General features: G+C 32.8%; 1 protein-coding gene across 1 annotated transcript; it reads left to right on the top strand.

Annotated features, from left to right (window-relative positions):
• Positions 1 to 2,072: 2,072 nt before the first annotated feature.
• LOC139492294 (uncharacterized) lies at positions 2,073 to 14,694 on the top strand. Its single transcript, XM_071280513.1, has 4 exons — positions 2,073 to 2,133; positions 6,221 to 9,649; positions 13,654 to 13,771; positions 14,637 to 14,694. The coding sequence occupies exons 1-4, from the start codon at positions 2,073 to 2,075 to the stop codon at positions 14,692 to 14,694; spliced, it is 3,666 nt and encodes a 1,221-aa protein (XP_071136614.1).
• The last annotated feature ends 691 nt before the right edge of the window (positions 14,695 to 15,385 follow it).

Raw genomic sequence — 15,385 nt, 5'->3', positions numbered from 1 at the left:
CCCTCCCTTATGAAAAGTTCTGGATCCGCCACTGTTAACTAATTAATAGTAAATAGCAAATATTATTCATTTTCGTTTTCCTCCCAAAATAACCCAAACTGAAACACGTTAAGCAAGGATGATACATGCTGGAACTCAAAATGATAGCAGAAAGCAAATGTATATACTTTATTCATAGTCTTTGTATATATTCAATGTACAGAAAAACACAAACCGGAAGTCTAATCTGACTTAAAGTTTTGTCCAATGACGGGAAAATATCCGGACGCATTCTTTTTCGTTTTTATCCCAAAATAACCAAAAACTGAATGATCATAAGAATGGATGACAAATGCGACTATACATGTTACCTATAGGACACAGAGGCATGATGATAAATTTATTGTGGAAGGAGGAGAAGCGACACACAAAATGAGGTCTTCTCGTTTAATAGTATATATACTAGAACACACCCGCGAAATCGCGGGCATTCAGAGCGTGGTTGAAAGTATGTAAAGTGTTGTAGGAAGAATTTTGTAAGATATTTAATGACTTGAGAATTTTAGGAAAAGTATCAAAAGTCATAGGTACTTGGGGACAGGAAAATGTTTTTTGTATCCCCCTCCTATTTCCAAAATTCCCAATTTTTTGTTTTCTATTTATTTCATTATGAACATACATTTAGTATATTATGAACATTCAAGGCAGGAGCCTGTAATTCTGTGGTTGTCGTTTGTTTATGTGTTATATATTTGTTTTTTTGTACACACATAAGGCCGTTAGTTTTCTCATTTGAATTGTTTTACATTGTCATTTCGTGGCCTTTTATATCTGACTATGGGTATTGACTTTGCTCATTGTTGAAGGCCGTAAGGTGACCTGTATTTGTTAATTTCGGTGTCATTTTGGTCTCTTATGGAGAGCTGTCTCATTGGCAATCATACCACATCTTTTTTTTTTTTGTAATCAATGAATTTATGTATATAGGATTTAAAGACTGGAGAATTTCAGAAAAGGTATCAAAAGTCATAGGTACTTTGGGACAGGACAATTGTTTTTCTAGCCCGGCTCCTCCTTTTCCCCAAAAAAAATGTTCTCTATTAATTTTAATAACACATGAATAATAATATTAATTTTAGCGCTTAACTGTATATTATGAACATTCATAAAGGGGGGTGGTGGTGTCGTAGGGTTCCTGATCCCGACATCCCGGGCTTACATGTACAAACATGAAATCCCGAGGTCCCGAATTTAATAAGAATTAAATATCCCGTCATCCCGAAATTCCGATCTTAAAAGCACCCGATCCCGACGTCCCGAAAAAGTCCTGCCCCCCCCCCCCCCCCCCCTCTCATTCATTACTAAAAAGTGTATTTTGTTTTTACTTTTAATTCTCAGTTTTATAATCGATCCACGGCGGTCATTGATATAATATACAGACCATCTCTATCTAATAAACTCTGTGACCGCCGTGGATAGTTAACTTGAAAATGATATCAGACAGAAAATACTCTTTATTCGTAGTATATGTATGTTCAAGGTATACAGAGAAAAAAAAACGCAAACCGGAAGTCTAATATGACTTAAAATTTCGTGCAATGACGGAAACATATCCGGACGCCTTTTTTCTCGTTTTTCTTCCAAAATAACTCAATCTGAATAACCATATGAATGGATGACAAATATGACTATCCACTGTACCGATAGGACATAGATACATGACGATTGATTTATTGTGTAAGGAAGAGAAGCGACACACAAAATGAGGTCTTCTCGTTTAATAGTATAGATATATATATAGGTGCTTACGACACATGTTGCATTGTTAAACTAATTACGGTATGTGAAAATCAAGACTTGCATAAAAAATATCCCAATATTAGAGACAGTGGCGTCATTTTTCCTCAGAGCTTTCAGCTTTTTGATTATTTATGGATGTGCGTAAAGCTGATGGAAATCGTTATAAAACAAATTCACTGCAGTGCTTGAGATACTCATGGAATATATATTTAAAGGCTCCACCGTACAATAAAAAAATTGACATTGTGAATGATGAAAGTGTGAGCGCTTCCAGAGAAAATTTTAAAGCGGCAATGGCAGAACTTACACGCATGGGATTAGGAGACGTCGAGCATTATCCGTCTATTGACGAAGGTGACAGAAGAAAAATGTATACCTCAATATATTTATCACCAAATACTCCATTTAGACTTAAAATAAAGTTCAGTTTGATATTCGCCTGTATTTTTGTCGAGGGGGAATGGAAAATATGCCACAAATGACAAAATACACGTTTTCTGTAAAAAAAAAAAAAAAAAAAAGATCCGAAGACGGGGCTTAAATATGTTGTTTAAAACTTTAGATGAGTTGACAAAAAACCATCACAGCAGTGACAAAGAAAAACCTTCAGGGATAATGCCAGAATATTCCGGTTCTGAATATAGCCCCGTGTCCTCCTTTGAAAAGTATGTAAATAAATTAAATCCAGAGTGTGACAAACTATGACAGAGACCAAACGATCAGTTGTGAGAAGAGGACCCTTCATGGTATTATAACATTCCTGTGGGCGAAAAAACGCTTGGCAATTTCATGTCATACCTGAGCAAGAAGTGCAACTTCATTTGTCTGAAATTTACACTAACCATTCAATCCGTGCTACCGGGGCTACTGTTCTAGCTAAAAACTCATATTGCAATGCACAGATCATGACCGTAACTGAACATAAGTCAGTAGCATCCCTTTCTTTGTATCAGCGGGTTGATAATGATGATCAGATACGTATGGGACAGACGTTAACAGAAAGCATCACTGAACAATCTAAAGCATTAGCTTTAACTGCTGGTGAAACATCATCAAATATTCGTGCTTTACCAAGCTCAAGTTGTACAGTGCCTCCTAAAACTTTAGCAATTGGTCCTTCTTCTACATTTCTTCCTCTACCGAATATTACAACAGCCAGCACCACACTTATGAGCACAGAACGGAGTTCCGTTACTTATAACGTTGGACAAAAGACTAGAACTGTATACATCTGCTAAGGAATACAAAGCGCCGCCGTTGACGTTTAGTGGACCTTTTCCATGCAATACGTTTTTAAAAGCCAAAACATTAAAATACAACCCAACAAGGAAACAGCACACAGTCATTTAATAAATCATTGCAAGGTGTTAATCTAAATGAACTGTTTAACGATTTTACTGAAAATGCCGTAAACATAAATCGTACATTTTTTCCACAAGTTTTCAACAACTGTTCCGTAACTATTGTTTATAAAAAAGAATGACTTCATTTTTAGAAGAAGAACAGATCTGATAGTTTTAGAACATATTTTTATTTACCGTTTGGTTTAATGTGATCGGGAGCATTTCACTTTGTTTCATTCCATCTTATATTTTTTTTCTTATTTATATTTTCAAGGGTTTTCTGGACGAATTTTGTTTTCTTCAAATCTGTTATTATTGTTAAGTTTGTATAATACAATACAGAGATGTATATTAAATATATTTTATTTGAATTTCTTTAAATTGATAAAGCCATTGATTGCGTCATGCATGTATAGATGTCAACCAGTGGAAATTTCCACGAGCGGACAGGCTAACAGGTCAACTGGTCTTATGTAGGGCAATACACGAAGGTTATCACAAGACAGCGTGTACCTTACTTTGTTCTTTTTATAGCACACATGATTTCAGGTCAATAGTTTGAGCACATTGGTTAAAGGTCAACATATTACAACGCGATTTCTGATTGGCTGTAAGAAGGTTTCTTCTATTGGGACAATTTGATTGGGTTGTGTACGGCGAACATGGTTATTTAGCAGATGGCAAGGCAGCCAGTAGAATTCAAGTTTACAACTGCATAACCGCACAAAACTTTTTACATTGGTCTTCAATAATTCATTAAATGGTCATTTATCAAAATTTAAGCAGATTCTAGGTCTTTTTCTTTCGATTTGAGACTCAAATCGAATTATTATCGAACCATTGCAAATATAAGGTAAAATTCCGATTCAGCCTTTTCACACCATTTTAAAACAACATAAATATCTCGAAAAGGAGCACAATTAACCTATCAATATTATTTAGCTTATTTTGTTCCTTGATTTTTATGGTTTTACTCCTGAGAAAACTATTTTATCATACCTGTATTTATAAACAACGTATTTTCCTGAGATGAAGAAATATGTTGAACAGTTCTAATTTCTAAAATTTATTTAAATATAAGTTCACCTAAAGTAGTATTACAATTTAGGAATTTTATCGCACGCGTGTTACGAAATATATTTGATTGTTATCGTTTGGTGATGATTAAATTAAATCAGTACACACAAACACCCACACACATAAACACACTTAACTTGTAGCAATCGATACAAATACGCTCCCTCTACGTAACTCTCATCTTATAAGTATAAAAAATTCAACAATAGTGACAAATAAATAATATGTTACATTTCTAAATTAGTTGGGTATATTTTGTAATACCGCATGTTTCGTCACTATTTTAAAATAGTCATCCATTTGTATCAAATCTTTCCGATCGCAATTAAATGTCAAAATTTAAAAAGTTAAAATTTTAATTGCTAGATATGAATGATTACTCAATTTTTGGAGCATTTCGAAATAACAAAAAGACGAGAGCCTGAGGTTATAATGCATTTGTGTCGAGAGCTGCCAGAGAAAAACGTTGATTTTCAGGGAACGATTAGCAGAAATTAATGGCGGAAACTATGTTTGTGTAATATGTGATTCAAATCAAATAAAATGAAAAACAGTTTGAGGCATCAGTTAACATCCAAATCTTAATATAAAAGATATTGAATTAAGTCCAAGAGTCCGAACATTCCTATGCGATATGATTATTTCTAACCTAGTAATCTGTTGGTTTGTAATACATGTAGATAACAGGTCACCTTGATTAACCTATTTCACACAAAAACTATTTTGAGAATTAAAAATATAGGATAATTTATGTTTTGCTTTTAAAATAATTTATTGTGAAATATTGCCATATTTTATAAAATCACGGATTATAATGATATCTTCACAAATTTGTTTCCACAATGAAAGTCACTTGTTTTCATTTTGTTTTAGTTGGAATAACTCTCGTGTTTGTATCTATAACAAATATACATTGTGAAAAAATCAAGGTATGTAAAATATTAATTATTATACATTTTTGCCGAAAAGCAAATTATTTCATGATTATGTTCATTTAGTAATTTACACATTATATCTCAGAAAGACATGTTATTTTGAAACAGGATAACGTTTATCAATTCAATGATAAGGTCAAGTTAGCGTGTCAAAAAGGTTTTCTAATCTATTTATTACCTTAGTAGACTATCTTAGTAGGTTTTTCACTTGATAATGTCAATTATTTGTAAAACACTATATAAATAAACTATTCCTAACGGTCAACAGATGTCCGTCAATTTACGTGGTCTGGTATTATTTGGCAACAACTCATAATTTGGAACTATATCAATACGATACTACAATTATTTATGTAGATGTACCTGGCATAATTCAATAACCTACAATAGTGTTAGCGATTGGTTTCTGTCTGTTTTGTGTTGTTCGATAGCTGTCAGACTATTGAATTGTTTCACATTTTGTAATCTCCATGCCAATAGCTTACAATACAGTATGAGTTTTGCTCATAGTTGAAGGCAGTACAGTTCCATGCATATGGATATATCTTCGACCCTTGTCACTTGTAGATAATTATAAATATTCTCATTTTCGATCCCCGTTTTCATATATACATGTATGCTAGGGACAAGTAAAACAACTTTCTTTACATTCGACAAAAAAGAAGGTTTATTTGATATGGTGAATTTAAGATCATTATCATACTAATCAATAGCAATCAATTGTGTAAAAAAAAAAGTCGAATGGACCACGACCTGGAGTTGTTATAGCAAGATTGCAATCAAAACAAAACAAAGTAGAAATTATGGAAAAGAAAAAAGAACTTAGAAAAATACAAAAGTATAGAAACGTTTATATTGAAAGTGATATCCCATATGAAACCAGAGTGGCAAATTCCAACATGCGCACCATTTTAAAGGAGATGGGAAAACTAAACGAATTTAAAGTCTCACAAGGAAAATTAGTGCGAAATTTTCAGCGAAATCAGTCACAAAATGATGGAAGATAGGAATTATTGCTTGGTGTTTGGAACGTAGGCGGTTGGTCGCATCATGTTGAAAGTGATAATTATAACTTTCGAAAAACAGTTTTAGAACATTTGAGCTGCGACATCATTGGTGTATGTGAAACATTTCTGATTGGTAAAAATAAAATTAATATAGACGGCTATCATTTTTATGGAAACAACCGAAAAATAAATCATAAAAAAGCAAAACGTGGATCAGGAGGAGTTGGAGTATTCGTTAAAGATATTATTGAACAACAGTACAAGATAGAAGTATTAGATGAAAGCATAGAAGACATACTCTGGGTGAAACTTACCAATGAGCATGAAACGTTTTGTATATGTGTGTGTTACTTACCACCTAAAGGCTCAACACTAACAAATGATCCCGAACAATTTTATTCCGATCTTACTAGGCAAGTGTACATGTATCAGAATTTAGGCAAATTATATATAGTTGGAGATTTTAATTCTAGATGCTCAGATACATCTGACTTTATAGAAGGGGTAGACGAGATACCAAGTCGAGAGACAATTGACCAAGGATCAAATGCAAATGGAGATTTACTCATTGACTTTCTAGTCGATTGTAATATTTGTATGATAAACGGAAGAAAAGGAAAACAAGACTTAACATGCATCTCAAAACGTGGTAAATCGGTAGTTGACTATATATTCACAACTCACGAAAATTTAAACTCGTGCATAGACTTCAATGTGAAAACCATGTCTGATATAACTGATTCCTTAGATCTTCAAGAGTGCAGCCAAATACCAGATCATTCAGTGCTACAGGCAGTAATAAAAAGGGAAGCATTTGTACCTCATAATACCTTGTTAAAATATCCGACAAATTTAAAACGAATTCCAAATAAACCAAAATCTTACCAAATTCCTAACGATTTCTTAAATGATGACAATGCTCGAGAAAAAATTGAACAAACTATAAACAAAATAGAAAATGCACTTGCAGATAGACGAGACGTTGACGAAGCATACAGTAATTTATTTCAATTGATTGATAGTGAAGTTATCTCAAAAATAGGATACAAGAGTGCACATGATGACCAGCATAAAATAACTAGTAGAAAGTCAAAATATAAACCATACTGGAACGAAAACCTTCAAGAACATTGGGAGAACGCATGTGAACAAGAGAAAGTTTGGCTAAAGTGTAAGATATGTGGACCGAAGAAAAAACATCTTAGAGAACATTTCGTAACAGCCAGAAATGATTTTGATAAACTTTTGCGAAAGGAAAAGCGTAATTATCAATTGCGTCAACAAAAAGAACTTTTTGATCTATCGAAAGAAAGTAATACGAGGGATTTTTGGCGAAAAATAGGAAAACTAGGAATAGCGAAAGATAGACGTGACAAAATACCAATGGAAGTTCGTCTACCTAATGGCAATATCAGCAAGGATATAAATGTTGTTTATGAAACCTGGAAAAATGAATATGAACATTTGTTTAACACTAGCGACGGGGAATACGATGAGGGATTTCTAACATTTATTCAACAACAAGTAGATCATGACCTAGTGAACAATATTGAGAATAACTCGGACACATTAAACTCTGATATTTCATATCAGGACGTGGAAAAATCTGTTTATCGTGCAAAGTTGAACAAGTCCGACGGGTTAGACCAGATATGCGCAGAATTTCTCCGCAACAATTCATGTGTTGATATGATATTCAGGATCGTAAAATTTGCATTCGATAACGGAGTTGTACCAGAAACTTGGAACCAAATCTTAATCAATCCGATTTTAAAACCAGATAAAGACAACCGTGATCCTCTGGGATATAGAGGAATAGCTCTTATGTCAATTCCTTGTAAAATATATGCTGACATTCTAAATGTACGATTGTCATCTTGGTTAGAAGACAACAACATTCTTGCTGACGAGCAAAACGGTTTCAGGAAGGATCGTGGCTGTATGGAACATCTTTACGCTTTAACAACTCTTATAACTAATAGGAAAATTGAACGTAAGTCGACTTTTGCGTGCTTCATCGACGCAAAAAAGGCCTTTGACACCGTGAACAGAGAAATGTTGTGGTATAAACTGATGGCACTTGGTATAAATGGAAAGTTCTTGAAAGGGTTACAGTCATTGTACGTAGATGTTCGTTACGCAGTAAAAATCAATGGGTACATGACAGATATGTTTAACGTTAATTTGGGTGTGAAACAAGGATGTAAATTATCTCCGACTCTGTTCTCAGTTTATGTAAACGATCTGGCAGATGAAATCAACTCTTTGAATTTGGGTATACCAATTAATGCAGATAGTATGATTTCGATATTATTATACGCAGATGACATTGTTCTATTGGCGCCCGACGAAGAATCACTTCAGCAAATGTTAAATATTGTTCATATATGGTGTTTGAAATGGAGATTATGTATAAATTTTGACAAAACTGGTGTAGTGCATTTCAGAAGTGGATCCTCACCTCGATCTAACTTTGATTTTTCGTGTGGAAATACCGTTGTAAAGTACGACAGCAAATATAGATATCTTGGAATGTGGATAGATGAACACCTAGACTGGAAGTTTACGGTTAGAGAAGTAAGAAAATCGGCAAGTCGAGCTTTGTCGGCACTGTATACCAAATTTATAGCCTGTGGTGGAATGGACTTTGATATATATGAAAAATTATATGAAAACCTTGTTCAACCTGTATTGTTGTATGGATCAAGTATCTGGGGTATATCGGAACATAAGCAACTAGAAACTGTGCAAAATAGGGCATGTAGATACTTTTTAGGGGCCTTTAAAAACTCCACCAATCTAGCCGTTCGTGGAGATATGGGATGGACAACAGTTAAAACAAAACAGAACATTGAAGTTATGAGATTATTTTTCAAACTTTCTAATTTAGAGGATGATAGAATAGTTCGGACTATCCATGAAACTAGTAAGGCAAAACAACGATCTTGGCATTCACGTGTATTAGCTTTACTGAGAAAATCTGAATTGAACTTTTTAATCAATCTCAACATAACAACCAAACAAAAGCTACGAATGGCTCAAGACAAATTAACAGCTATAGATCAAGAGAAATGGTTAATTGATGTTTTTGACGATAAAAATTCTGTAAATGGAAACAAGCTTAGAACATTCAGAAGGTTTAAAAACAATTGCAAAACTAGTCTATTTGTTAAAACAATCAACTTTCGTGACCATCGACGCATTTTATTTTTAAACTTTCGATGTGGATCGCTGCCGCTTGCGGTTGAGACCGGACGTTACACCAAGCCGACCACTCCATTATGTGATAGACTTTGTCTTTTCTGCAATAACAATTTTATAGAGACAGAACAACATTTTTTAATAGACTGTAATTTTTATTCAGATATAAGAGAAGAACTTTTTAATTATATTAATGCTTTGAATAACACTTTTAATGCTTTTAACTCTGATGAAAAATTTGATTTTATTATGAACTGTGATCATGCTAAGGTTTTATTAGCCAAGACATTACATCTTATGTTTAAACGTAGGAAAATTAATTTGTAAATTTTTAATCATTATTGATTGTATAAATGAACTTAAAAGAGTTTTCTTAGAATTTTTAGTATCATGAAAAGTTTTGTTATTTAAATATTTCTTTTACATTATAGTATATATTTTTTAGTTTGAAAAGGATGAAAGTGTCTCATATGTCTTAAAGGCAGGGATCTAATATGGTTTTAAAGATTTTTATATTGTATATGATGATGTATATTGGATCGTGACACTATAATAAACTATTTACTTACTTACTTTACTTACTGTATTCTAGTTATTTGTACTCGTTAAAGTAGTTGCTTTCAATTTTAAAATCGACAAATTATTTAACAATAAAATGCTATTATTGAGTTTCGTGAATGCTTATATTGGAAAAGTCTCACAAAACAAATGCTATACGAAGGCATCATGAAAAGAGAGGCTATCTCAGTCTTAAAGATAAATAGATAATAATCTGCTGCAGATAAAGTTTATCAGTAATTTATAGTGCACATTAATATCTTTAAGATATTCTAACTTTTGTACGTAGTTTAACATGTCTTCAAAAATCATGTTATTATTATATTAATTTATTGTTTTGTTATTCAGTTCATGTAGAGTCCAATTACTTTAAAATGAAAAACATATAATTTTCCCAATGTTTAGCAGAAAACGTCATAGCTTTGTTCTTCAAGCTTAAAGTTACATTAAGTTTCTATTTTATCAAGACAGGAAAGGAATGGAGCATTTATATAGCTTAGTACTTTCAAGTAAAGGTTTTGTCATTGTTGAATGCCGTACAATGTCATAACGTTAGTTCCATCTCCATCCAGTGGATAGTTTTCTAACAGGAAATCATAGTACACCTCCTTATTGTAATATGTATACTTGATTCTACCTCAGCAATGTGATGGTATCGATAGGGCACTCCATACAGCTAAATCGTTATGCAAATTTGCTTTACCAAACATTTTTCAAAGCTGAGTTGATAATTTCTGTGTTTTATTTTGGTCTCTTGTAGAGAGTTGTCTCATTGGCAATCATACCACATCTTCTTTTTTATATCTAATAATTGAGAATTTATACTGAAGACAACGGGATTAAAATCAGTTTTTTCTATTAGAATAGGCGAACAAGGCTGATGCCAATACCTAGAAAAAAAGTGCGGAAAACATTATAAATGGTGTCAAACAAAGAAAGTTTTTAACACCCACTGAGATTCGAATATAAAAGAGTCAAAATAAATTGAATTTGATATTTCCATATAATCAACATCTATTTAGAGCTGCATATTACTGCTGTAGACAATGATGCAAAGTTTACGTGATGTTGTGCACACATGTACAAAAGAACAATTAATTGATATCTTAAAGATACAAAATACACGATGCATAATCTAAAAGAGACGTCAACAGAAATTATTCAGGAATACACTAGGGTCTCAACAAAGTGCCAAGCTCTGTATTAGCTCAGTTGAAATTAATTGTGCATTCATACGAGATTTGTAAATTATTATTATTATTATTATTATTATTATTATTATTATTATTATTATTATTATTATTATTATTATTATTATTATTATTATTATTATTATTATTATTATTATTATTAGTGTCTCTCTGTTTCTGTCCATGAAATGTATGCCACGCATCTCTTTACATTCATAGAAATTGATGTTTCTAAAGGCAGACTAACCTGTATAAGTTATAGACTAGATAAAGCTATCCTTCCTTTCAGATTGTATAAATTGTTCTAATGGATGTAATAATCTGACTGGTTATTGTAACGGAAGTTGTCTAGATGGGTACTTTGGGTCCGAATTTAGCTCGACATGTCCAAAAAACTGCATGTATGGATGTCACAGAAGTACAGGCTAATGTACATATTGTAAGAGATCATATTATGGTGTAAACTGTACTGACACCTGCCCAGAAAGATGTTACAAAAATTATTGTAATCAAAGTGGATTTTGTAATGTTTGCAAGAGGTCTTTCTATGGAGATCATTGCGAAAAGAATTGTCACTCAAACTGCCGCGAAGGTAGTTTCTGTGACCAACAAACTGGTGAATGTACTATTGCATGCAATGCTGGGTTTTGGGGGAAGTCATGTGAGGACAATTGCAATGACAGGTGCGAGTCATGTGATCGAACACATGACATTTGTTCTACTTATTCATGTAAACCTGGTTACGGTGGTTCCAACTGTCAGCTGAACTGCATAGCACACTGCGACTCGTGTAGCGAGAATGATACTTGTAATAAATATTCAAAAGGCTGGTTTGGAAACAAATGTGAACTACAATGCCCAGTGAACTGTCGGAATTCGGCATCGATAATATTACTTGTAATGTATGCTCAAGGGATATTATGGTCGATATTGCGAAAATTCTTGTCCTAATAATTGTACATAATGCACAAGGGACGGTGCAAAATGCACCAGATTTAATTCAACGAGAAAATTTGGTGACCAATATACTTGCGACTTGGACCAATGCTCGAGACATGAATCTGGTTGGCGCTGTGTCAAATGTAAAAATTCTGGTTGGTATCCGGAAATAGGTGGATGTTGTAGATGTAGTGACAATTATAATGGCGGACATTTACACTGTGATAATACCACTGGTGCATATTTAGACGGGTGTGAGTCGGGATATTACGGGAAACACTGTGTTGATAAATGCAACAGCCATTGTATTGGACATGACACTGTTTGTAATTCAACAACCGGTGTATGTCCGGATGGATGTGAACCTGATTGGTATTATTCCACATGCAAATACGGATTTTCCCTCCTAACGCCACACTGCTCTAAATGTACCCAGATGGAATTTGATGAGACTGTCATTAAAGTGAGAGGGTTAACGCTATAGAACCAGGTTTAATCCACCATTTTCTACATTTGAAAATGCCTGTACCAAGTCAGAAATATGACAGTTCTTGTCCATTCGTTTTTGATACGTTTTGTTTTTTTGATTTTGCCATGTGATTATGGACTTTCCGAATTGATATTCCTCTAAGTTCAGTATTTTTGTGATTTTACTTTTTTTTTTCTCCAAATGTACCCAGTTTTAAAATAAACGTAATTCTGAATATGCAAGTTGCGATGCTTGCAATGATGGGTTTTACAAATGTAATGGTAGTACAGGAGATTGTATTGAAGGTTGTACGCCAGGATGGTATAAGAATCCTTATAGTTTCAGAAAATACTGCTTAAGATGTGAAACGGGCTGCACTGAAGATTTATGTGACCCAATTAATGGAACATGTATACATGGATGTAAAGATGGTTTGAGAGGTGACATATGTTTTTTTTTTACCTTGTTTTGGTTATTGTTTAAATGAAACTTGCGATCAATTTTCTGGTGATTGTTTAAAATGTGAACCTGGACATTATGGTAATAATTGCTATCACGGTTGTGGCAACTGTCTTGGAGGAACATGTAATCAAACTACTGGCACTTGTGAAGGTATATATAAATATCCATTTGTGATCAGTTCTACTATCAGGGACTTTTAAGGTTTTTTTATAAACTTTCAAAATTTACAAATGAGTTATATCAAACAAAATTTTACAGAAATAATACAATGTAAAACCATTGATAAATATGTATATTATTCTACCTCCATTTAAAATACATGTATACGGTAGAAAAAAATATAATTCTTGATTTTAAAATGTGGTTTTATCTCCAAGTTGTATTTTATGCAATGCATGAATATGAAACAAAATGATTCACGAGAACAAGCTAACATTTTATAGATTGATGATGATTGATCATTGGTTGACAAACGTCCAGTGTCAAATAGCTTATGCTAGTTCAGGACTAGAACACATTTATATTAAAACAGTAGAAACCTCCGTAGGTAGAGGCAGTGCGGGATGGAGTTATATATTCATATGCTCTAGCAATTCAAATTATTCGAAAACATAGCAATTGCATCATGTTTTTGTTGAAGCGTATCTATTTATTTTTTCATAATAATAATCTTTTTTCTTTTGGTTATTTTAGTTAAAGAACATGCTAAAGAAACAGCACTTTCTATTGGTTTGGTGGCAGGAATCGCTATTGGATGTGCAGCTGCTGTGATGTTGATGGTCGGTTTGGTATATTTCATACATAGGCACAGGTATAGTTTAGAATGATGGAACTTTTCCACCAGAATTCCTAAATTGAATCCATTAAAATCGTTTTGAAAAAAAAAATTGTATTCATCTGAATAAATTAATTTTTTTTTCATATTGGCGAATAGACTTATTGCAGAAACATTTAATTTTGATATGTTAAAACTCATGAATTACTATTGATAGAATAAATTCACAAAATATGAAAAATTATTGAGACTACCATTATCAACGCGTACAACTTCACGCAAGTTTGTGATGTGTTATATTATTCTAAGGGTACACACATATAACAGCTTTGAGAGAAATAAAATCATATCGTAATAGGAAGTTAGACTCTGTAATCATTTCTTGTTATGAATGATTTAACAGTCCGTGAAAATCGCATCAACTCCAAGCGGAGCGATACTAAGCGCGTCCACAGAGTAAGCATATCTTTTTATGCATGGATATAACCCGTAGTCCAAAACATGACTTTTTCGAACATATATTATAATCGGGAAAAGAACACCGATGCATGTAAGGCCATTTTTGATGTCTAACGATTTAAAGATCACGACAACGAGTAATCATCGACTTAACATATTGCCATTGTCAACCAATTCATACAGGGGACGACAATCTCTGGAATGATGACGTCATAACTCTCTAATTGTTCATTTTGCTGTGAAAGTATTCGTTTGTTATTGAAGTCGATTTTAAATTAACAAGTATGAAAGTTAGGTATCAATTGAAACAAATAAATCTTTGAAACAAAACTTTATTACTGATGTTAAACTGAACATTTGTTGGTGATCAACTATGAGGATGAACTTAAATTATCTATGGAAGAAACGAGTTAACTTTATATATTTGTATATTTAATTTCAGGAGTAATGTGGACAATACCATCAAAATGAAGAATATACAATACGGAACAGTAAAATGAATACACTAAAGAATAGAACGCATTAAGTTTATACAATTCATTACCTATTTGTAAATATATAAATGTTTCATGAATAAATTTGTGTGTTGTGTTCTATTGATTATTTACATTTTGCTGAAAACGATAAATGTCCTCATCCGTTTAATACGATGTTGGGGAAAATTTAAAAATCAATGCGCCACAATTATACAATGTGTATAAATTAATAATAAAAAAACACCTGACGACATAGTCTGCTATGTGAAGAACAATGTGGAACTTATGAAATGGATTTTCAGTATAACTCAGAAAAACAGACGAAATACAAATTGTTTATGAGAAGCACGTTTTCTTCTCTCCCTTTATTTGACGGTACGTTTCCTCTATAATAATATCAAATTAAAGATGTAAAAAATTATTGTAAGTGTTTAAAAATATTTTCTTATGAATTCAGTTATGTCAACAGTTCCCATAACACATGTTCATAGGATGCAGAACATGGAAAGACTTGAGAAAATTAAACAAATGATGTGCGGTATCTCCCGCTAAATGTTTATTTCCTTTTAGATAATGGAGTCGAATCTGATAATTTGCAGTGTAACTGATTTAAGCTATCTAGAGGTCAACTAAATAACACAATTTTTTTATAAGTAAAATAGATGTAAGTTTACATTAATACTGAATTGAGTAGTGTTTAGCCGTATTTGGCACA

The sequence above is a fragment of the Mytilus edulis genome, chromosome 10, assembly GCF_963676685.1.
Source record: "Mytilus edulis chromosome 10, xbMytEdul2.2, whole genome shotgun sequence".
In the NCBI taxonomy this organism is placed as follows: Eukaryota; Metazoa; Mollusca; class Bivalvia; order Mytilida; family Mytilidae; genus Mytilus; species Mytilus edulis.
Note: the sequence above shows the minus strand (reverse complement) of the source record. Positions and strands in the feature narration are given on the sequence as shown.